General features: G+C 41.1%; 1 protein-coding gene across 6 annotated transcripts in view; it reads left to right on the forward strand.

The window, feature by feature from the left end:
- Window positions 1-22638, forward strand: part of FOXN3 (forkhead box N3) — a 141496-nt gene that overhangs the window by 59163 nt on the left and 59695 nt on the right. For all 6 annotated transcript variants that reach the window (XM_009638854.2, XM_035894270.1, XM_009638855.2 and 3 more), the window contains one exon: window positions 1610-1674. In XM_009638854.2, coding sequence (XP_009637149.1) covers window positions 1610-1674 — 65 coding nt within the window. The remainder of the gene's footprint in view (window positions 1-1609; window positions 1675-22638) is intronic.

The raw sequence follows: 22638 nt of genomic DNA on the forward strand, positions 1-22638 counted from the left end.
TAGTTTCATGATACACTAAGCTTTTCTTGAAATTAGTATTAAAATACCTATGATGGTCTTCAAGCTTTAGAGGACTTTGAAACCCGTTTCATGACTACAGGAGCGACCCCCTGGCAATCTGTATCTTCCACCTGCCTTGACAATGCTGCAACAAATCTTTTCCATGTTTTTAGTTACTTGCCCTAGGTACTGTGCTTTTAAAACACTTGCTGTGCCGGAGCCCCAGGATGCAATCAGTGAACTCCTATGGGTAGTGCTTCTCCCGTTGAGGACTCCCCACACAGCAAGAAAAAAAAACTGCTCTGGGCGGCGCCGCCTGTGGATCTCCAGAGGGAGGGCGAGCTGTGCCAGTGGTCACCTGCACTGTTAAGAAAAGAGCAAGGTTACCTCTTATGTCTGGGAAGTTTGGTCCTTCTGCCAGCAGACGTGGCTGTGGGGCAGCTGCTCTAAGAAGGAGAGCTGTTCTGGTGTGGTGGTGGTGGTGTAGCAGCGCACCAGTGCCTTGGCGGGAGAGGAATCATAGAATCGTTTAGGTTGGAAAAGACCTTTAAGATCATCAAGTCCAACCCTTAACCTAACACTGAGGAGGGGTGCAGTCGGCCGTCAGGTGCTTCCTCACAGCCTCCCCTCTTCTCCGGCTTGCCGGCACCACAGGGTGTTGGAGTGGGTGCTCCACAGTCTTATTGCCTGCAGCACTGTGGGGCTGCTCTGAGGCAATGAAAGAAACAAGGTTTAGTGGATCATACTGATGTTCCCTCCTCTTCCTTCTCCTCTTCCTTTTCCTGCATTTGAACCCGTGCTTCGCCTTCAGCTGTGCTTGTCACAGGAGAGGCCTCTGAGAGGCCGTTACCTTCCGGCAGCCTCTGCACGAGCAGGAGGCGGAAGGAGGGACTCGGCAGTGGCCCGAGTTCAGGGAAGGGCTTCGGTTTGGGTGGGCACTCACACAAGCCAGGCACCTGAGGGCCCACCGCGGCCACCGCCTTGCCAGGGGTCTCACAGGAGCCACCGTGGTCACCAAGCACACAGGCACAGCAAAGAGCAAGCTTTGTTAATTGTGGTGCTCGCGGGATGGCTCGTTGAGCTGTGTGTTTTCTGATGCGCTGAGGTGACCCCTGCGTGTGAGGGGGCTTGGTGGGCAAAGTGCTCTGGTGGAAGCATGGAAACCCCCCGGTGGCTGGCCAAGGCTTTTCCAGGTTGATGGGTTAGCTGGGGTAGCGAATTGATATGGTTGAGTAAAAGCCATAAAGCATTTGGGTTTTTAGCAGATGGCTTTGGGAGTATGTTTTCCTGTACTGAGAAATCAGTAAATATTTTTAACATTTATTTGTTGGGGTTTTTTTTGTTGTTTATTCCATATTGCTTTTTTCTCTCTTCCTCTAAGAGAGTGTGGGTGTGTGCTTTGCTGAGGAGGTTTTTCCTTGTGAAGAGAATGTGAATCTTGAATCAAACTGACCTATTTTTAACGTGAAATTTTAGACCCTTGCTTGAAGGCAAAAATGACATGATGTTACATTAGCATGAAAAACAAAACAGAATTCATGCAAATAGTAACTTATGATTGTTTATTGTAAATGAGATTTTCTTTACACTTCTTTCTTATTGCCTTTAGCACATCAGGTCCCCCCATTTGGCCAGGAAGCACCTTTTTCAAGAGAAATGGAGCCCTCCTACAAGGTAGGTGATGGATACTACATCTTGGAGTAACTGTTCTACCTAACAAATACCTCTTGCAAATTGCACAGCTTTTGTAATACTCACTGGGTAAGAAGTAACCAAATGGTTTTTGTTTCCTTTAACCTGTCTCCTTTATTGGGCATCTGGTGCCTTGAAAGTGACGATTTGCTACATAACAGTGAGTGCAGTCTATGAAAGTTGCTGCTTTTTTCCTTTCCTCAGATTATTAATTTGCTTACTGTAAAGTATGGCAAAGGGTGGCTTTTTTTTTCCTTTGTGTGGATAAAGAGTGCCCAGAAGGAAATGTTCCAGGAACACTGCTTTTAGCTGCGTGGATGAAGCAAGGTTGTTCTTTGAGAGAGATCCTTTCTTTTACTCCCTAATTGTGCTGGTAGCAAAATGTACCTGGAGGTAGGTAGTGGTGCTGTAGTGGGGAAAACAGTGACAGAGTATTTGTCTCAGAAACTTACTGTGTTTAAGGGTGCTTATATTCACAGAGGAATGTTAAATATCTTATTTCCATTGGATGGACAATATAAACAGAAGCTATATGACTGCAGTTTCGATAGGTGAAGATTTTCAGTCTTAACAGACTTTATAAAATCATTATTCACTGCTAAGTGTGTTTATATTTCTGCCATTGAGTACATTGAACTACCATTGCTCTTAGTGGAAGTGTTTTGGGAACACAGAAGGCTGTTTCCCCAGGCTGCATATGTTTGTCTATGGCGCAAAAATAACTTACACCATTTAGGATGATTTTATAGTCTTTGCAAGTATTTGTCCATGAAGTCTCTCAGTTTTGTGTTCATTCTCATGGTGCCAAGAGTTTTCTGGCCTTTCTGGTAGAAAATGCTTTATAAAGTTCTCCGCAACATTTATCCAAATCACCTAGGGTAGAGCCTTACTCACAACTAGGCTCACAAATAATTGGCAGGCAGTACCGCTCATCTTCAACACCCCAAAGTCATCCAGCATCTGTAGTTTACCCAAGAATATTTTTCAACTGTTCCCTTGCACATATCTAAGAACTTGCACCATTCTGTTACCTAATATCTATGCTGAGATTTGTTCAAACAGATTTTAAATATATTAAAGCATTCAGATTATTTCTTAACACTAGGAGATTATATAAATTATAGAATTTGGCAGCTTTTGGTTTTAGTCTTGATAGGCTAGATCTCCTACCTTTGAAGTCCTTCCTAATGGAAAGAACTAGATTTTTTTTTTTTTTTTTGATAAGGGAAAAAAGAAACTGTTGTGAATGGATAAGCTCGATTAGTTTTCAGTTGTTCAACAATTCCAGTTTTAAACGTGTCCAATTCCAACAATTTCAGTTTTAAATGTGCACATACACAGTCTTTGTAATTTGAGTTCTTAAAATGTAAACTGCTTTGTCAAGTCTGTATGGCACAAATCTTTTACCTCCTCTTATGATGCAAGATATCCAGAATAACAACGATTTTGTAGTCCTTCCTATCTCAGTTGTTGCTTAAAGCTTCCTCCCAATACAGAAGAGTATGCTGGTCTCCACCCTCTTCTCCTCTGCTCTCCTCTGCCTTCCAAATTGAGGGAGAAAAACTTAAAAGCCCAAAACATTTCAGCATATTAAAGAAATAGAGAAAAAGAGAGAGATGACTGCCTTTTCAAGCAACTAACAAAGCCTAACAGACCTTTAACTGAGTTGGCATTCTGCGTTGCCATTTCAAGTGGAAAACGCAGCCAATTTGAACTCTAATATGCATGACACAACTGAGGCTGGAAGGATGAGAGAGTGTGAAGAAAAACCTCATTAAAGTCATCTTTTAACCTTCTTGGTTTTAATTTTAAAACAAGAAAATAACTCAACCAAGCCTTTCTTTCTTTCTTCCTTTCTTTCTGTCTTTTTTTTCATTTTTCCCTTGAGCTCTTTCACGTACAGGCTTCAGCTGATTACGTGAAAATTGTGCCTCCACCTCTTTGCTGCTTCTGACTTTTTCCAGAAGACCTGTGTAGAGGAACGGTAGCGGGTGCAGGGAGGTGTGAGACGAGGGGGTGGAGAGGTTTGTCTCCTACCTTACATGACCATCTTAAGTCTCTTCTTCCAGTGCTTATATCTGGCTTAAATGCAAACGGGAGAAAGAAAAATTGACTCAGTTGTCAGTTTCAAGTTGTAATATTGCCTTGTGATTGGCAAAAGTTTAAGTAACAAAGGTACTTTAAATTATTTTTACTTGGTAAGTATTTTGCTACATTTGAAAAGAATCTTCGGTGCATGTTCTAGGCAATAATACATAATAATTCTGAAATCTTAGTAAATGTGATATTCATGTGCAGTCGTCACACTTCATTTCTTCAGAATTGTTAAGGAAAATGCTTTTTTTCTGGTCTGGGGAATGAAGAAAAAAAAATTTCCGCAATGTAAGTAGTACTTTTTTAGCCAAGAAAGACTTGTAGGTGCTCCTGGTTTCCATTCATTTTATACCTGAAATATTTGGCAAAGTAATCTTAACCACTGTAAAGCATTTATCATATCTCTCCAGAGAAAGTGACTGAGAAACCAGTTATCTGTGTACCTCAAATAGCAAAGGAAGAGAAAGGGAAGGTAAAATTCATTGTAGCTATTCTGTGTCCTTAATGTCTTTGACATGAGCAGGATTAATTCTCTATTCCTTTCTGGCTGTCTTTGCTTGTACTTTGTTGAAGAATTTTGAACAATATATATATGTCATTTTGCTTTTGCCTGTGATTTTATTAGGTATGATAGGGCTACCTCAGTTTCTTTTTTGAGGATCATGGTCCTGTTGTTCCTAGAATTAACTCTCCAATAAAAACAAATGAACAATAAATTTACTTTTTGTGTTAAGTCACCTGCTCAGGTGCTTTTTGAAATGTTGAGCTCCTTCTGCTAGGTGAGGATTGCTCCTTACATCTTGTGCTCTTTGGTCTTCTCATGAAGTCCTGTGCAGAGTTTAATATAGATAGGACCTTCAGCCTTACCAGACTCCTTCTCTCAAAACTTACTTGTACGTCTGTGGAGACTGCTGCTTTCTAGCCTCAGGATTCCCAGTTAAAACAGGTTTTTGCTCTTGCTGCTTTACTTTTTCTATCAGTTTTTGTAGCTTGTTATTGTGCATACTGTGGTTTTGTTTCAAATCATGGCTTAATCTTGTTTAAACCTGCTGTATGGAGAGCCTTTGTTCCCACTGTTTTTTCTGTTCTCAGCTGTCATAACACATCCATTTTTGTTCAATAAAATGTATGACAGGAAAAAGTCTTTACAGTAGAAAAGATTTAGACGTATTCTAAACTCTTCAGGAACTTGTGCTGGGTGAGATAGGTGGGGACATAATCACATTAACTTCACGACCTTGAAACTAATGCATCTTGTTCAGATAAGGTCAGTTTTGTTGCCTCTGCTCTGATCTTGGGTATTAATCTCATATTACAGACTTGAGGACACAGTTGCTCACAGATCAATGGTAATAATAAAACTATTTTGCTCTCAATATATCTAACATTCTCCCTGAATAAAATAAAAATACCTCTTCGAATTAACTTTTAGCAGCAGTCATGTAAATTCCGGCTGCTGAGAAATTCCACCTTGTAAGACATAACTGGACTGTGGCAGGGTTTGGTTTTGTTTCTTAAATATACAACTTCCATTTTGAGGGGAAAAAAGCACTGAATTTACCACACTGTTTTTGTCCTATTTGCCCTCATACTTTAATAAACTAAATGCAACATATTACTATGTCTTCTTGTATCAAATTTGTTCTGTCCTGAGTTACAAGGAAGTGTATGTCGAAGGTGCTTGAGGGTGTAATTACAGCTGGCACGGAAACAGAGCACCGTACAGTGAAAACGGTGATCTGCATCTGCTGTTGCTGCTGCAGCGGGGATTGAAACAAGAGTGCAAGAACTGCCGGAGTTGCCCTGGAAGATGCAAGAGCCCTGTGACTGGGCAGCGGCTGACATAAAGCCATGCCTCCTCTCTGGTTTATGGCAAGTACACGTCTGCCAGGCTTAATGCCATTCTTGGGTAAGCTTCCTGAGTTTCTAGTCAAAGCCTGGAAGAAGCAGGCCCTCATGGTAGTATGGTTAGTGATTCTTCATTGTCCAGGGAAGGGAAGTGAACCTGGGTCCTCCAAGGCCCCATTGCTGCTGGAGCTGAAAACTGAGATGGCCCTCATCACTGTGACTGGATGGTCCACTTTGGACTACTTCTTCCAGCAGTTCCCGACCAGCTGGAGGTACAGCCGTGATCCCTGCCGTGCTGTCTGCTTTCTTGTGTGAGCAAGGTCCCGCACTTCCTCGTCTGGTAATCAGTACAGTTTAAATCTGCTGCCTGTGGATGTTAAAGATGTGAGCTCTTGCTCCAGAGATCCTGCAGACCCAGACTCACACCTGTGAACAGGATTGCAGCAGTCAATGAACTGAAATCAGACTGCGTGGCTTTCCTTTGAAGCTGCGAGTCTCTCTCAAATTAGAATGGAAAAAAAAAAGACTGGTAAAAATCCCTTCCCATTCACAGAACACAGGAGGGGAGGAGTGAGGAGTCACGTGTGGCCTCTGGTCCCACTTGCCTGAGGGAGCCTGAGAAAGGAGGGGTTGTCTTCCCCAGAGCTCACAAGTTGCTTTGTTCTCCCTCTACTATCAGCTGCAGGGAACAGGCACCCTCATGCTCCAGAATAGAGCAAGCAATAGGATGCTTCCATGGGGACAGCCTGGCCTCTCCTCCTCTGGGAAAGCACTGTATGAGACATTTTCATCTCTGACTGATGCTTCTAGCAGCCCATGTGTGATCTACCTTGGTCCAGCTGCCATGGCTGTAGCTGGCACCACCTGTGAGGAGCTCTGGCAGGAAAGAATTGGAAGACACTGTCTTCACAGGGTCAGGTATCACCAAAACCAGCATGAAACAGTGACTCCAGAGTTCATTGCAGAGTAGAAATGGAAACTCTGGGCACTGCTGCTGTAGGCAAGATACCAACTCTTGATGCCCTCAATCTAAGATGGTGGCTTTTGCATTTTAATGTACTGATATCTGATCATAACATGAGACTTCAAGGAAATTGCCAAAGCACGCAGATCACTTTATTCTTGGATGAGAATGGGTATTTATTCGAGAGTGCCAGAAAATTGCATCCCTAATTCTGCAAGTTTATTTGGTACAAAATGTGGACACACCAGACCTGATAATTCCTACAGAAAAAGATAGGGAACCGGCTCATTTATGAACACATGCACACATTTGTAAGAGATCTTTTTCTTCTCTAATAAGCATGAGAATGCTTGAAATGACCAAACAGTTCATTTAATTGTCCTTTGAGTAATTGTATGAAATGAGAGAGCAGATTTGGGACTTCGCATTTCCAAATGTAGGCTATTAAATAGGAGCACTTGCTGAGGTGGAAATAAGCCAGCGGGGAGGAGGCAGAAAGGTGGCAACTGTTGCTGGTTTCCCTTCTGAAGGTTAAATTAGAATCGTCCCCTCTTATAAATGAAGACATCCAGCCTGTGTTTTTGTGTTAATAGTAACATTAGGATAAAAATACAACAATAGTAGGGACCGGTTTCTTTGGACAAGTACTGCCCATACCAGCTACTCAGTCTTCTCTTTGGAGAGGTTTGGGAGTTGTTCTCATTACTTTCAAGATGGAAGTTGACAACAAATTCACGAAGAGAAGACTCCTGCGTGCGTGCAGCCACATGCATTTTCTCTCTAATAATGGGAAAAACTGGGATGTGTTTGTTAGCACCCACCAGCAAACACCCAAGGGCCCCTGCAGGCACAGTGGTTGTCTTTGTTCCGGTGGAAATTCATCTGCAGGAGTAGGGGAGAGCTGAAAGACGAGAGGATTGAGTAAGACTCTTGTACATTTAACTTTCAGAATTGCATGTCTTACACCTCAAAAGAAAAATAAACTTGGAAACAAATGGTCTGTTTTCTTCTACTACCTAGAGATGCAAAAAACCCCAACACAGCAAGGTAGCATATGTATTACAGATAATTTAATATTATCTAACACTTAGATATAATAATGACTGTAAGAAGAAAGACCAAAAGTGATGCAAACCAGTCCAGCCTTAGGATCGGTAGACTTACGTGCTGTGATTTGTAACACAACTTTGGGCAAGACCCTTATGCCCCAATCCCACTAACCATTAGTTTCCTGATGCATATTTGGGCATCTCACAGTCCCCAAGAATCTAAGTACTTTTTTTGCTTTGGGGTTATAATTCCTTGGTTTTCTGCTCTATGAAATGGGGGTAATAATGTTGCTTCTTGCTGCCCGGAGCTGTCAGTGTACAAAATACTGGCTCCATATCATATTCCGATGCTCCGCTAATAGGAGAACCTTAAATAGGAGGAACCTAACTGTAAAAAGCAACAGTGCTGTTTGTTAGCTTTTGCAGGGAAGTGTGTTTTAGGTTTGGGATTTTTTTTCCCATTGAAGTTTCAGTTAAGCTCCTTACTCTTAGAGGTGCACTTTGAAATGGACCCTTTAACTCCAGAAATTACCTTGGTGTGGAGATTTGGGGTTTTGAGTGTCCGGTTTAGTTCCAATTTAGTTATCTTCATCAGAAGCATGCCAAACCATTTGACTTCACCGTGTTTTCTCTGCCAATTTTGCTTCTTCGAAACTGTGGTGACTTGTCATGCTCTGTGTTTGCTGGTGACTTGCCTTTGGTCAACCTCTTGAATTACCAGCAAAGCTGCTATGTCTCCTTGTTCCAATGAATCACTTTTCATTCACATTGCATTATTATTTAAATTAGCTTTTTTTGTTGTTTGGTTTTGTTTTCTTTTTTTTCTTTTTTCCCCCCATATGAAGGGTACCTGACAATCTCTTCAGGAGTTTCTTTTCAGGAAGATGATTCATGTGGTGCTTCCGTAGAGACGGAATATTTGAATAATTTATTTATTATTAGCATTCAGTGTGTTCGCAGTGGTATTATTGAAGAAGTAAAATTAAGTCAGAGGGGTTGTGCAGTGTGTCCCGAAGGGAGTAATTTGAACAGCAGAGCTCGCCTTTGTTTGGGCAAGTGGGTAAAACCCTAGTGGGGCTGCTGGGGTCCTGAGGGTGCTGGTAAGGGCTCGTGTTTGTGAGAGGATTTCAAAATGGCCTTGACACACTGCATTCAATTAAAAATTACAGTGAGAGCCAGCATTTTGCAGTGATTCATAGCAGAAATGGTCACTTCGGTGTGAAATTTTTAGCTCTGTGTTCTGTGTAGGACATTTGTATAGAGGGTGCTATGCATTACCTGTGCAATATGTATGTAGTCTTTTTATTCCTATTTTTCTAGTTGACTATGTAAGACAATGGCAAAAGCTGTAATTTATTAAGTGCCAGAAGCATGGTCCTGTTGAGATTGATGTTAGAGCCATTAGTAAGGAAATGTGGCCGCTGGCTGTTTATATTCCCTGTGACCAAACCGTCTGAGCTACCTTTGGCCTCTGAAGTTGAGAAGGAAGAAAACTGAACAGCAGCAGCCCTATCTCGCTAATGGTAGATCATGTTGTAGAGTATGCGAAGATAAGTTAAATTCCTACCATATTTAAACTCAGTGACTTACGGTTTAGATCTGTGTAGGTGTCTTTGCTATCTTTACAGATAACTTTGCTTATTTTGTAACAGTCCCACGTAGTGACTTTGAAATTATTAGTTCTGAGTGACTCAAGATGAAGTTTACTGGCTTTGTTTATTTTCCTTGACAACTGGAGGGTGTGGGTGAATGCTGCAAGGCGAGTCCTACCGCTGTGCTAACCTTGGGCAGAGGAGAGGATACATTTGTGTGTACCCACCTGCTCTCCCTTCAGTGTCAACCACTCTGCGAGCGATGGCAGTAAAACAGCACTTTGCAATACACACCAAAGAGAGAAATAGCTGCTGCTGCTGGTGCAGGTGCTGGCTGTGCTGGCCCGGCTGCCCCAATAACTAGTGTAGCATAGAAAAGGAAGGGGACACTACCTAAAGCACAGAGCAGGTGAGGAGTGGACAGTCCTTGTCCAGATAGAGTTTAGTGCTGAGGTAGCCTACAGGTGGCATTGCTCCAGGGATGCTCAAATATGTTCTTAGCTTCTTTTCAGGTTGGTCCTGTAGGTGATGTGCTTGTGGCTTTGCAATTGGAATGCTGGTATCCGCTTCCTGTAAATCACCAGTAGCTGATCTCAGCTTTTTTAGGAAAGTATTTTCTGTGACTGGCCTTTCTTTAGGCATCAGTACAGGTCCTTTTGTCTAGAGACATGTCCCTTTCCTCCCCGCAAACACACGTATGGGACCGACTTACATGTGGAAAACTGATGGTGCCATCCTTGGATTTCAGTTGGGTGAAGGAAGATGTAGACTAGATACAGCAAGAGAAATGGCAAGTTCCTGTTCAGTGGCTTTCTCCTTTACCAGGACTGCCATACATCCAGGATTCCTCCCATGTTTTCCTTTCCCCACCAGGCACTATAGTCTGCTCAGAGCATGGAGGTTCTTTGCCTGTGCCTAGTATTTCTGGATGCTTGGTGGCACGGTGAGAGCATCTCCTAAGGGGCTGTCAGGTAGCTGGGAGGTCGTGGACAAGATTGCTGCAGATACAGAGACTAGCCTGGCAGCAGTTGGTAGTATCAAATCTTTTCTGTACATGAAATTTGGGGCCAGGCCACCTCTGGCTAGGCTGGGGCTTAGAGTAGGAAATTTCAGTGGCCTACGACAGGGATGTCCCATATCACCAGTTAGATCCTATTTTACAACAGCAGTTCTCTGAACAAGTCACGGTTAGAAACTAGCGGTAAAATTTGTACAGCAACTTGGAAAATGGTAGAGTGTGTAAGGATTTATTTTCCGTAACTGTGAAATTATTGTGATTATTGCCATCAAAATCTCTGGGCTGATGAGCTGGAGCATATGCTCCGTGCTGAGTGCCTGTGACTGTTTGGCATTCCTAAAATGTGAAGGTGGCTGATATTAGAAGTAATCTTGGCTTTCATAATTGTAGAGTCTTTTTGAGAGCACAGCTACGAGAGAGGCATAAGCCTGTGCTTTACATGGAAATTACTAAAATAAGAATAATATTGCAGTTGTGTTGCTATGAGCAGTTTTGGTGTGCAGACTGCTATGAGGAAGGCAAAGCTGTTGTCAAGTTGGGCTGTTCCTTTAACTGCGTGTCAGGTTTCTTGAGACAGACCTATATTGACAGAATTAAAACAGAAGCCGTGGGAATTTTTAAGATGCTCTCTTGCTATGACCTGCTTGTGTGGTGGACAGTTACATGTTTCTGGATCCGTGCGGAAACCAAAGCTTCATAACTAGTAAGCAGAAGAAAATTATGGGAGAAACAGTGACGGTGATCAAGTCCAAGCGATGTTCATGTCTTGTGGGTTTTGTATGCTGTCTGTGTTGATGTTGTTCATGGTTAACACTGGCAGTAATTTTTCCTCTCTAACACACTAAGAATTTCTCCCTGCTGGTCAGAGCAGATCTCTGTGCTGCTGCTTAAAGATTGGTAAGTTTTTGGTTCTCTAAAAGGCATTTCTTAAACATCTAGAAGAAACGGCAAATTAATGGAAATTGCATAGTGCTATGAGAGCTTAATTATATTTGAACAGTTGAGGAAACTAGAGGCTATCTTAAATTGGAAGGGTGGTGTGCATATTTCACTGCTGTGCATTATTTAAGCTAAATGTGAAAAAAATCTGTTGGTTTCAGATATTGGAATAAATCTTACCACTAACAATTTTTTGTTTGTACGCTTGAGAGTGTGCAGAGCTCTGGGATAGCCAAGTTCGTCATTACAACTGTGAATGCATTGCTTGATTTTTCTGCAATTTATAACAGACACAAAACTGAATTGGAACTTTAAGAGGGAAGGAAGCAGGATTTTTTTCTTTATCAGTAGAAGTACACTGTGTTCAGAAACCCCAAAACCAAAGCTAGGGTTCCTTTTGGGGTAAGTAGTCCCTTATGCTATTGGTTTCAAGCTGCCTGAAGTACACCTGCCAAGGCAGTAGACTGTGAACATGAACCTGCAGTAGACTGTGAACATGAACCTACTGTATACAGCACTTCTTCCTTGCATCCCTCTCCCTTTGTAAAGGAAAAATAAGCTACATCTGGATACTGAAGGATGACCTTTTACAGAACAGTCCTCTCTAATCAGCAGAATGGGATAAACTCTTCGTTTTCTTACAAAGGTGATCTTTGGGAAAAGTCCATAAAACTTTTAGGCTGGTAAAAAAATTTGTCCTCTCTTTAATGCATTTAATATTATGAGCAAAGAAAATTAATGAGCAAAGAAAACATGACTGTTCTTTAAGTAATTTTAGGACAGCGTTCTGGAAAAATACCATTATAGATAGGATCCTTGGCTGCTTCTTACATGTTATTTCTCGTAGTTTCCTTTCTCTTTATAGGTCAAAGTCTCACAGTGGTTGCAATTGCATACAATAAAGGTAATAAATTCTCTTTCTCTCTGACAATATTTATTTCTATGTCTAACCTGTCATACTGCTCTCTAGTGCACGAGAAGGATAAGGTGAAATTGAAATTAAAATTGTTCATAGAGGGATGGGAAATTCCAGTCCTGGTTTTTACACATATGCACAGTTTGAATGAAGATACTAAGACGACCTCCTGCATATCTTTCATTTTTATATTTCTACAGCACATCCTTGCTTTGTAGCTTTTGAAAGTAATTTATTTTGTGTGAATACAGACATTGTTTTTCTTTATAATAAAATAAGATATGCTGCTTTGTGAACCACATGTTGGGTTTCAGCACTCTGTTTCTGATACTAATATAGAAGTATGTTGTTTCTCCTGAGAAACAAGAACAGTAAGTTCTTTCTGCTGGAGAGGGAAAATAAAATAGCTAAGGCCAGACCACCTGATCAGCTGTTTGAGTACAAATATGTCTGTGCCCATGTGTATAGTTATCTAATATATTGAACATGTACGAGGAAATACAGAGTTACTTGGAAAAATAACCCTTTTTGTGTTAGAGATTTGGTGCATCTGCCCTGTTCTTGTAAACTCTGAAACACATCCATGGAGGAAGAATGACCTGTAAATATGTTCTAATGTTTTTTCTGGGAAACCTGGATATCTCTATTCTTGTTTGGAAATGTTTTCTGTGTCATCCAAATGCTAGGCTTCAGATATCAATTCGGCAAAATAGTAAGTCCTACTTTTTTTTTCTTTGTGACAAATATTGTCCTTCTCACCACCATGTGTTATATGTCTCCTTTCCCCCCAATTTTTTATCTGTAAACAATTTCTTCCCTCAGGTATTTTGTGTTGCTGTCAGTCCTCCCTTCCAGTCCTTTAGAGCAAATCTGAAGTTGTTCCCTTAATGGATGTTCCTTCCCTCTCTCCTTCAAGCAGTTCCAGTTTTGATCACTGCAGTTGACATTGCTAATGCTGAGGCAATTTGGAGTTAAAAAAATTAGGTGTAGTATAAAATTTGGTTTTGGTTTTTAAATTAGTTTAACCTTACACTACCATGTGTTGACTTCCCCCTCTCTAATTCCCCTGGATGTCATTATATCAATAACAACTTACTCTGTTACCAAACATAGATAGGTTTCTGTATGTGTGTTGGGTAGAAGACACCTGACTTAACTGTATGATGTCTAGAGACGTCAAGGTACACTTATGGATCTGTCTCTTGCACATTTTGCTATAGTGGCTGGTGTGACAGGAGATTTCTTTTTTTTCAGTATCACAGCTTGCCTTGGTCATACTGATAAACCACAAGAATAACAAGGTCTACATTTTCAAACTTGTAGAAATGTTTTAGTGGCTTAAAAGCATAAAATAGCAAATGCTGGCCAAGATGCATGATCAATTAAGGAATTGGATACATTTATTTATTTATTTATTTATTTATTTATTGGGTTGTAGTCAGTTTCTGAGGTGTTCTGTCTGACTTGGTTTTGCTTTTTGGCTTTCTAGATAGTTCCTTTTCCTGTGTCTGTAACTTAACTGCATCTTTTAAATGGGCTACAGTAACTTGCACAAATACATCTGTTTCTACCCTTCCTGTGCAAATGAAGCTGGTGTAGTATTTGTAAGAAGATGAAACCTGAAACATGTGACCTGGTGTCCAAGTAAGGGTTTGCCAGGACTGGTGCAGAGTACAGCACTAACGCGTGTGGCTTGGTGCTTTGGACAGTATTAATCACTGATGAAGCAACCTGTGTATGACACGAGTGCTCAGAGCAGTTTCATACCGAAAGGCAAGCGAAGCAGCTTGCTACAGTCTACTCAAATTGATACTTAAAACATCCAGCAAACCCTAAATTCCTCTATACCATCTGTTGAACAGCTTAATGCTCAGGGGCAGAAATGAGAAGGGGCAGAACTGGATGGGGACAGAACCTAGTGAGCACCCAGTGCTTGCAAGGTCACGACTCCCTGGCTTTTCTGTTCAGTCACGATGGGGCTAGTAGAGCTCCAGTTACTTCTGAAGAACAGGATCCAAATTTACGGAAGATTTCTGAAATGAATCCTTCTGAAATTTTGTTGCTAAGATCAGCAGTTACTCTCTTGCCAGACTTGCAAATGCATATAGGTCATTGGTGTCATGATTTATTTTGTAAACATTTCATGATTTGATTGCTATCTTTAGAGATGCCCCCTCTGTCTGCATGTAGATGTTTTTCTGGTAGAGTGACACACACTAAACTCTTCCAGGTAGCCCTTAGTTTCCACTCTTGGGAGGACAGTGAGCAAATATTATAAAACAAACATTGCTGAGCTTTTTACTGATATTTTGCTTTCTCTGTGATTAACTGCAACAATAAATCTTAAGATGTTTATTTTGCAAGAGGAGGAAAAGAAAATGTATCGGTCCAGATGAGATTTGCTCGTACACAAGACTGCTGAACAGCTGTTTAGCAATCTACAGATTGGGTAAAATAGCTTAAGATGATGATAGTGAACTAGCAGTCTAACTAAAGGCATCGCTTGGTTTTTTGAGTTTATCTGAACAAACAGAGATGTTGTGGCAGTATTTTGAGTGGAATAGTAATCTTTTCCACTGAAGATTAGTTTAAAATAATAATAAGGAAAAAACGTACCTCAGAACAGGTCTATTATGTGAAAAAGGATCCTAAAGTATACAGTTCCTCTAGATATTTTATTCAGCTGCTAAACCTGTTTTATAAGCTGAAATTCTTTTCCAGATAATATCCTAGGGGAGTGTGCTCTGTAAGCCTGACAGGAGGAGGGACAGCTTTATAGACCTGAGACAATACGCGAAGAATCTTAAAACTGCTTCTTGGAACAGCCTGTAACCTGCAATTTAGGGCACACCCAAGTGTTGCAGCGGCTGGCCAAGGGTCCCGAGAGGGGAGAGGAGCTGCGAGCTTCAGCCGTTCATGCTGCCTGCCTGCTGCCTCGGAGAACTCTGGTTTGAAAATGACTAGTGGTTTCGTTTTGAATTCTTAACTCACGTGAGCAACCGTGTCTGTAAATGTATAACCCCTCTGCCACACTTCACACGTTTCAGGTTATTTTACATATATTATTTCAAAAATAATTTGATGAAAATTGGAATATTCTCATCTAAGGACATAAATTGTGTGAATCACTGTGTGGTGACTGTAATTAGTATCATGAACCTCTTGCTTGCATGTCTGTACTAGTTAAAACAGCTACCTGCGCTGCTGTTTGGGTCTGCCTGTTGTGTTCAAGTGCAGCACCCAACACACTTGAGGTGTTGTCTTATTACAGGTGTCTTTTTCAACACCTCAGCTTTCCTGGATTCTTCATTTAGGTTATTTCTTTATATTTATTAAGCAAAAACCAGAAAGCGAAATGCTGTTCAATTTACACAGGAAGCCAACAAGCTGAAGCCTGTAGAAGCTCTTCCCTGCAGGCACTGAGGTTTGGTCATTCAGAAACAAAAAAAGCCTTCGTGATAGGTAGCTCCAGGTATGCAAACTGCATGCAAAACTGTAAATGAGGGTTTCCCTGTTGTCCTCACTGGCTGGAAAGTGGTGGTCGCCTTTGGCCAGGAAACTGCGGGGGGAGCTGCAGCCCACCCTCCTTGGGGTAGGTGATGATCCTCAGCTGGCCAGTGCCAGGAGGCCCCTGCAAAGGGCAGAGCGAGGTGGCCTTTGTAAAAGGAAGCAGTCTCTCCGTTCGACCCCTGCGTGAGCAGCTACCGTTTTGAAAAGAGGCAATTTGAAAAGCAGCGTTCAGACCTGTGAGAGGAGAAACCAGGTGATGAGGACTAATTGGGGTAAACTATGGTTGGTCTTAAAAGATGCCTTTAGAAAATGCCCCACTGCATCTGACTCACCTGTCTGAGAATTTGGATGTACTGTAGATTTTTCTCTGCTTGGATTCCCTGAGCTGGCAAGGAACAGTTTTAGATTGAGTACCAAGTTTCCTAAATGACTCACGATTTAGCTAATTCTCATGAATTCAGGACAAATGCTGAAGTTTGGAAAGATCTTGACATGCTGTTCTTGTTATACCAACACAAAGATTCATACCAGCTTTTGTTGTGCTGCTTTATGGTAGTGGTTTCACAAGTCATATTTCTTCTACACTTGCTGAACCCCATCAGGCTGCTGTTCTGCTGTGATATATGCTACGGACAAAGCTGACTGTCAGTTACGGTAATTAGCTATTGGTAGTGATTTGTCTGCTACAAGTAGAGTATAGGCTGGGAAAAAATAAAAGCTTCTATCTTTCCATGTGATTTTAGTTCAGCTCTCCTGCTGTGTGCTTTAGGATACAGTTCCTCTTATTATGTAATTGCTTCATCTTTGTTTTCCATTAATCTCCTGCTTTATTCAGTGCATTAACTGTGGAGACTGAGATTTGGGAGGCTACTGCAAATCTAGCGAAATGTAGCATTTCCTAGCTTTCAAGTGCTTCACCATTTGGTGGGTGGAGTTAGGTTTGGGGTTTTCTGGTTCTACCACCTTCATGACTTTCATTTAGGTTAGTTATTTTTATATGTAAGAAAATCTAGACTACCGGTTCTGCCATGCTTTTGCACGCTGCATGCCAATTCTGTATGAGACGGAATGAGTTTTTTTATTGTATTATCTGAGGTGCTTAAAAAATAATAAAAGAGGAACTCTTGAGCACCCATTCTAAAAGTTTGAATTCAGTCAGGTAGAGACTGACGTATCCATTTAACAAAAAAGATCGTTCTGTTACTTAGTTGTTTAGTCGGGGGGTTGTTCCCCTTCCCTCTGCCCATTACACCTGCTGGTGTCATTATTTATTATTTCCTTCACTGAAGTTGAAACTCTGGGTCAGTTTCTGTTACCAGGGAAAACCATTTGCATATTTTAGGACTTCATAACCTGATCAATCTAACAGAAGTATAGTGTATGGTACCTAGGTTTATTCAGACCGTACTTTTCTGTAGGTGGTGTGCCACCTCCCAGAAAATGAAAATGACAGACCTTTGCCCTGCAGTATCCCACATCTAAACGTAATGTGGGAATAGGACCCCTTAGATTATTTTTTGTCCTCAAAAATTATGAGATATTTTCAAGAATGATAGATTACTTGGATTGTGATAATAACTGAGCAATTGCCACATACAGCACTTCTCATCTTCAAAATACTTTAAAGCATTATCTAATTAAATCACCCAGCACCCTTTTTAGTGGGTTGGAGTAAGCACTGCTACCCCTGGCTTAAATGGAGAGTTTGAGCAACTTCTTCAGGGCAAGCCTCTGCCCATCAGATGTGGCAAGAGCGATGGGATCTCTCATCCCTCCTTGATGCCTGCATACTTTTTAAAATCCACCTTGAGAGAGATTCCCATCATAGTCTAGAAGTGTGCCCCAGAACTGTTAAGTATCTGCCTGTGCATTTTGGACACTGAATTTTGGAGGCCTGAATGAATAATCTCATGGTCTCTCAGTTTGGTAGGAAATCTGCTGTAGGTTTACCTTGTCGGTGATGGACATTTACTGCAAGATCGCTTCACAGGAGACCAGAAATAGGCCGGTGGTAAAGGGGATGAAAGACCTTCTGCACTTGGCCAAGTGAGAAAGTGCACGTCATGACCAAGCAGTGGGGAAAGGAACCGGGGAGTAACAGATTATCTGTGTGAAGTGGTTGTAAATCCCATTAGTACTTCCATGACCAGAGAGAGTATCTTTTTATCTCCGATAATCTGTATGACTCTGCACTGCAGGCGTGGCTCCTGTGTAAGATCTGGGCTAGTTCCCATGTGACAAAGCCCAGTGGCACCTTCCGCTGTGGGTTCCTGAACTTTTGCATGTGCACTCTGAAATTTCAGCCAGGAGTCTTAAGGACTTCTCAGGTGTCTTTGCTCGGGTGTCTGTGCTGGCAGCTGGGGCTGCACGTACGCGTGCAGCTTACTCTGTCCATACAGCTGTTGGAGCAGTCACATAAGCAAGTATGAGGTCTGTCATTTCCTGCAGTATTTTGTCTGTTTAAAGTACTCGAATCACAGAGCACTGAAATTAAGCAGTTCATGCGCTTTGGAATTTAAGAGACTGCCTTGGAGAAACTCTCCCAACTGCAGCTGAATGAATGCTAACCAGGGCCTGAGGATTGCTGGAAATACGAGCGGATGAGGGGCTGAGAAACCTGGCAGAGTTTCAGAATGCAAGGGTGGGGTGGCTGGGGAGCATTATCTTATCTAAATGGTAATTTCTATTCTGTACGTTAATTAAAACACATAGTGTACAAACGAGCATTTAGGAAATCTTTCGGAGGATCTTTTCCTAAGGGGATGTTTTGGAAGTAAATTGTGAGTTGTACATGCCTGCTCAGTGCAGCCTCTAAGAGCTGTACTGAAGCGAACAGTTCAAAGTATATGCCCTCTTTAAGCAACAGGGTTTTATGTATGTTGATAGTTTTGGGGGAACTGTTTCTATTTTGCTCTTAATGCATTTTGGGTATCCTCGTTCTCACAGGGAAGGAACAAAACCATGTTTATCAAATCAGTAGAGATTAACAGTGTGAGACGGAGGAATCCAGTTCAAGAATACAGAAAGGAGTCATCAATTTTAAAAGAAAATTTTTGATAGCAGTTAAGTTTTACCTATTTCTTAATGATTCTTCTTCAAGAAGACTACTCGAACAAACTTATCCAGGAACCAGTTTGGATGAGTTAAGCCTGTCATAGGTGGGTCTGATTGTGTGTTTCTGGTAAGTGTAGGAACAAGGTTTCCGTTTAGCAATCAAGACAGTGTTTACATGGGAGGGATGTTTATCGCTGTCATGTCAGTTTTGCTTTCTTTGCTGTCTTATTGTGCATTCCTGACTCTGATTTGCATGCATCCTTGCTTCTGCGTAACATCCCATATTCTGCGTCTCAGGTGGAATGATCTCATGCGCTGGCAGAGGTGGGTACTGCTCATACTTTATTTGCTACTTTGCCTTTTTATGGAGCATAGGCACATACTGCCTCAAAAAACCCAACAAACTGATACCCCCTGCAAAATATTTCTCACTTGAAAAACTGTAGAATTTCATGGAATCTTAGTAATTGCAATGACCTCGGGTAGAGCAAATGAATAACAATGAAAGTCAAATAACAGTCTTTGCTGGGTTTAGAGGCAGGGATTTTGCTTTTTAAACTTTTGGAGTGGGACAAGTATTTCCTGTTATGGGAAAAAAAGAAGTTACAAATGCCTGTGTGGAATTAAAAGGGATTTGGAAATGAAATGCAACCCTGTGCCCCAAATATGAAATTGCATGTGGTTTACCTGGGCATTTCAGGAAAATCCACTGTCCTAATCTAATCCAAATAATTAGATTTTGGATTAAGGTAGGCTATAGTCATGAAAACCAGAACAGGTAGAGATAATTCTTGTCGGGTCTGGACCCTCTCTTATTATGCCTAGGTTATTTTTCCTATTTACAAACCTCTGTACCTTTCCCTTCAATGATTAATCTACAGGCAGAGTGCAAAAGTTATTAAGGCTAGAAACAGACAAAAAGATAAATGCTGACCTTTGTAATTGGCTCTTGAAACCTGAAATATTTACCGCTCAGAGGATTAATAATGTTTGTGGAATGATTTGTCATCCAAACTAAGTATTTCTTGCTTCTTCATGAAGCCATGTTAACCTCAGATAAATAAATACCTGCTGGTGCCTCCACGTAATGGATTTTTCGACATCATCGTAGAAAGAAATCTTACTTCCAAGTGATTCACAATAAACTTCAGTAGCTGAGCATACTTTACTGTTGCTTCCCTCGCTTGCTTTGCTAAGTGCGATCATGGCTGGAAATGAATGGTTCGCTTCTTTATCTGAAGTCTTTGGCACTAGGAATCAAGACTTAATCATTCTCTGCATTGATGGGTAGCAGAGCATAACGGCTCTCTCAGAGCTGACAGGGTGGTATTTTGTTCTTTGCTCAGGTTCTCCGGAGTTAGTGGAAAGGGCTATAAAACCTGTGATTCTTTGCTCCACTGTGGATTAAGGGTTTTCAAGCATAACTTGGAGATTTTTTTTTTTCTCTCTGCTAATACTGAAGCTGAGATGTCTGGTAGTACCCTAGAAAGCATAACGATGTCGCCACTGAGAACATGCTTGTTTTTACTGTGTTCTGCAAACTAGCTAGGATTAACTATTTGCATTGCATTGTATTACAGCGCGTTTTATTAGCAGAGGATAATAACTTCAGCATTTCACTGACAAATCTATAGCCCCTGCTCACAATAAGGACTCAGTAAATGTGATGAAAGGGATTGCCTTTGTTGGAGTGTTGGTCTGTTAAAAGTGGAAAGAAAAGAATGCCAGAAAGTACTATACTTTTACAAAAGCGAATAAAAAAGGCAAACAGAGAAAAACAAAAAGACCTTTCCTGTCGCTTTGTTGCTGTGATAAATGTAGTGGGCTCCAGGGACTTCTGAAAGTGAGTCTTTAAAACTGGCCTGACACACAAAAGTGCAAACACTGAGCTAATCTTGAAGAGCAAGTAAAATCACATTGTATTTGACTTTAAAAGGAATGGTAAACTCTATCCTGCTGGGCCCCTGATGGATAAATGAACACTGATGTTTCAGAATCAAAGTAGCCTGTGTAAATTCAGTTTTACATGTTATGTAACAGCTGGGGATTTTAGGAGAATTATGACGTAAAAGCCTGATGCTTATTTAATAAACTGATCATTAATTACAGTTCAGCAATTTACTTCTGGAGTGAAATGAAGAGTAGTTTGCAGCTCTTTTCATTTTAATTGCAGCATCTGTTGCAAGCCTAAATTTCTCTTCCCTGGCAGACTGTTTTGCCGCGTTGATGCTGTATGAGTGTTATTGGCAGTGTTTTAGCTGTTTGGTTGTTTATTTAGGGGGGGTGATTTGTGCCCACTCCATGAGACACTGACCAGTTTGCTCAGGTCAAACAGCAGGATCAAACTGTTGATCCACTCAGCTGGTTCTGGTCATGGTTTCCTAGCCGTGCTTTTCCTTTTTTCTCCCCTCTCTCTTCTACCACTTTCAGTTTAAATTGTGTAATTGTAGAGGAAGGCACATGTCGTTGTACCAGCATTATAAAAAGATTATTTCGTACATCATTTATGATTAAATTTGCTCAGAAGCTGTGCTGTGGCTGTTGGAGGGATCCATCAGTAGCCAGCGAGATCTCCAATCAAAAGCTTCAAAAAAGGTGCCGTTGGGTATCCTCGTTCTCACAGGGAAGGAACAAAACCATGTTTATCAAATCAGTAGAGATTAACAGTGTGAGACGGAGGAATCCAGTTCAAGAATACAGAAAGGAGTCATCAATTTTAAAAGAAAATTTTTGATAGCAGTTAAGTTTTACCTATTTCTTAATGATTCTTCTTCAAGAAGACTACTCGAACAAACTTATCCAGGAACCAGTTTGGATGAGTTAAGCCTGTCATAGGTGGGTCTGATTGTGTGTTTCTGGTAAGTGTAGGAACAAGGTTTCCGTTTAGCAATCAAGACAGTGTTTACATGGGAGGGATGTTTATCGCTGTCATGTCAGTTTTGCTTTCTTTGCTGTCTTATTGTGCATTCCTGACTCTGATTTGCATGCATCCTTGCTTCTGCGTAACATCCCATATTCTGCGTCTCAGGTGGAATGATCTCATGCGCTGGCAGAGGTGGGTACTGCTCATACTTTATTTGCTACTTTGCCTTTTTATGGAGCATAGGCACATACTGCCTCAAAAAACCCAACAAACTGATACCCCCTGCAAAATATTTCTCACTTGAAAAACTGTAGAATTTCATGGAATCTTAGTAATTGCAATGACCTCGGGTAGAGCAAATGAATAACAATGAAAGTCAAATAACAGTCTTTGCTGGGTTTAGAGGCAGGGATTTTGCTTTTTAAACTTTTGGAGTGGGACAAGTATTTCCTGTTATGGGAAAAAAAGAAGTTACAAATGCCTGTGTGGAATTAAAAGGGATTTGGAAATGAAATGCAACCCTGTGCCCCAAATATGAAATTGCATGTGGTTTACCTGGGCATTTCAGGAAAATCCACTGTCCTAATCTAATCCAAATAATTAGATTTTGGATTAAGGTAGGCTATAGTCATGAAAACCAGAACAGGTAGAGATAATTCTTGTCGGGTCTGGACCCTCTCTTATTATGCCTAGGTTATTTTTCCTATTTACAAACCTCTGTACCTTTCCCTTCAATGATTAATCTACAGGCAGAGTGCAAAAGTTATTAAGGCTAGAAACAGACAAAAAGATAAATGCTGACCTTTGTAATTGGCTCTTGAAACCTGAAATATTTACCGCTCAGAGGATTAATAATGTTTGTGGAATGATTTGTCATCCAAACTAAGTATTTCTTGCTTCTTCATGAAGCCATGTTAACCTCAGATAAATAAATACCTGCTGGTGCCTCCACGTAATGGATTTTTCGACATCATCGTAGAAAGAAATCTTACTTCCAAGTGATTCACAATAAACTTCAGTAGCTGAGCATACTTTACTGTTGCTTCCCTCGCTTGCTTTGCTAAGTGCGATCATGGCTGGAAATGAATGGTTCGCTTCT

This window comes from Egretta garzetta, unplaced genomic scaffold (genome assembly GCF_000687185.1).
Source record: "Egretta garzetta isolate BGI_Z169 unplaced genomic scaffold, ASM68718v1 scaffold435, whole genome shotgun sequence".
Classification (NCBI taxonomy): Eukaryota; Metazoa; Chordata; class Aves; order Pelecaniformes; family Ardeidae; genus Egretta; species Egretta garzetta.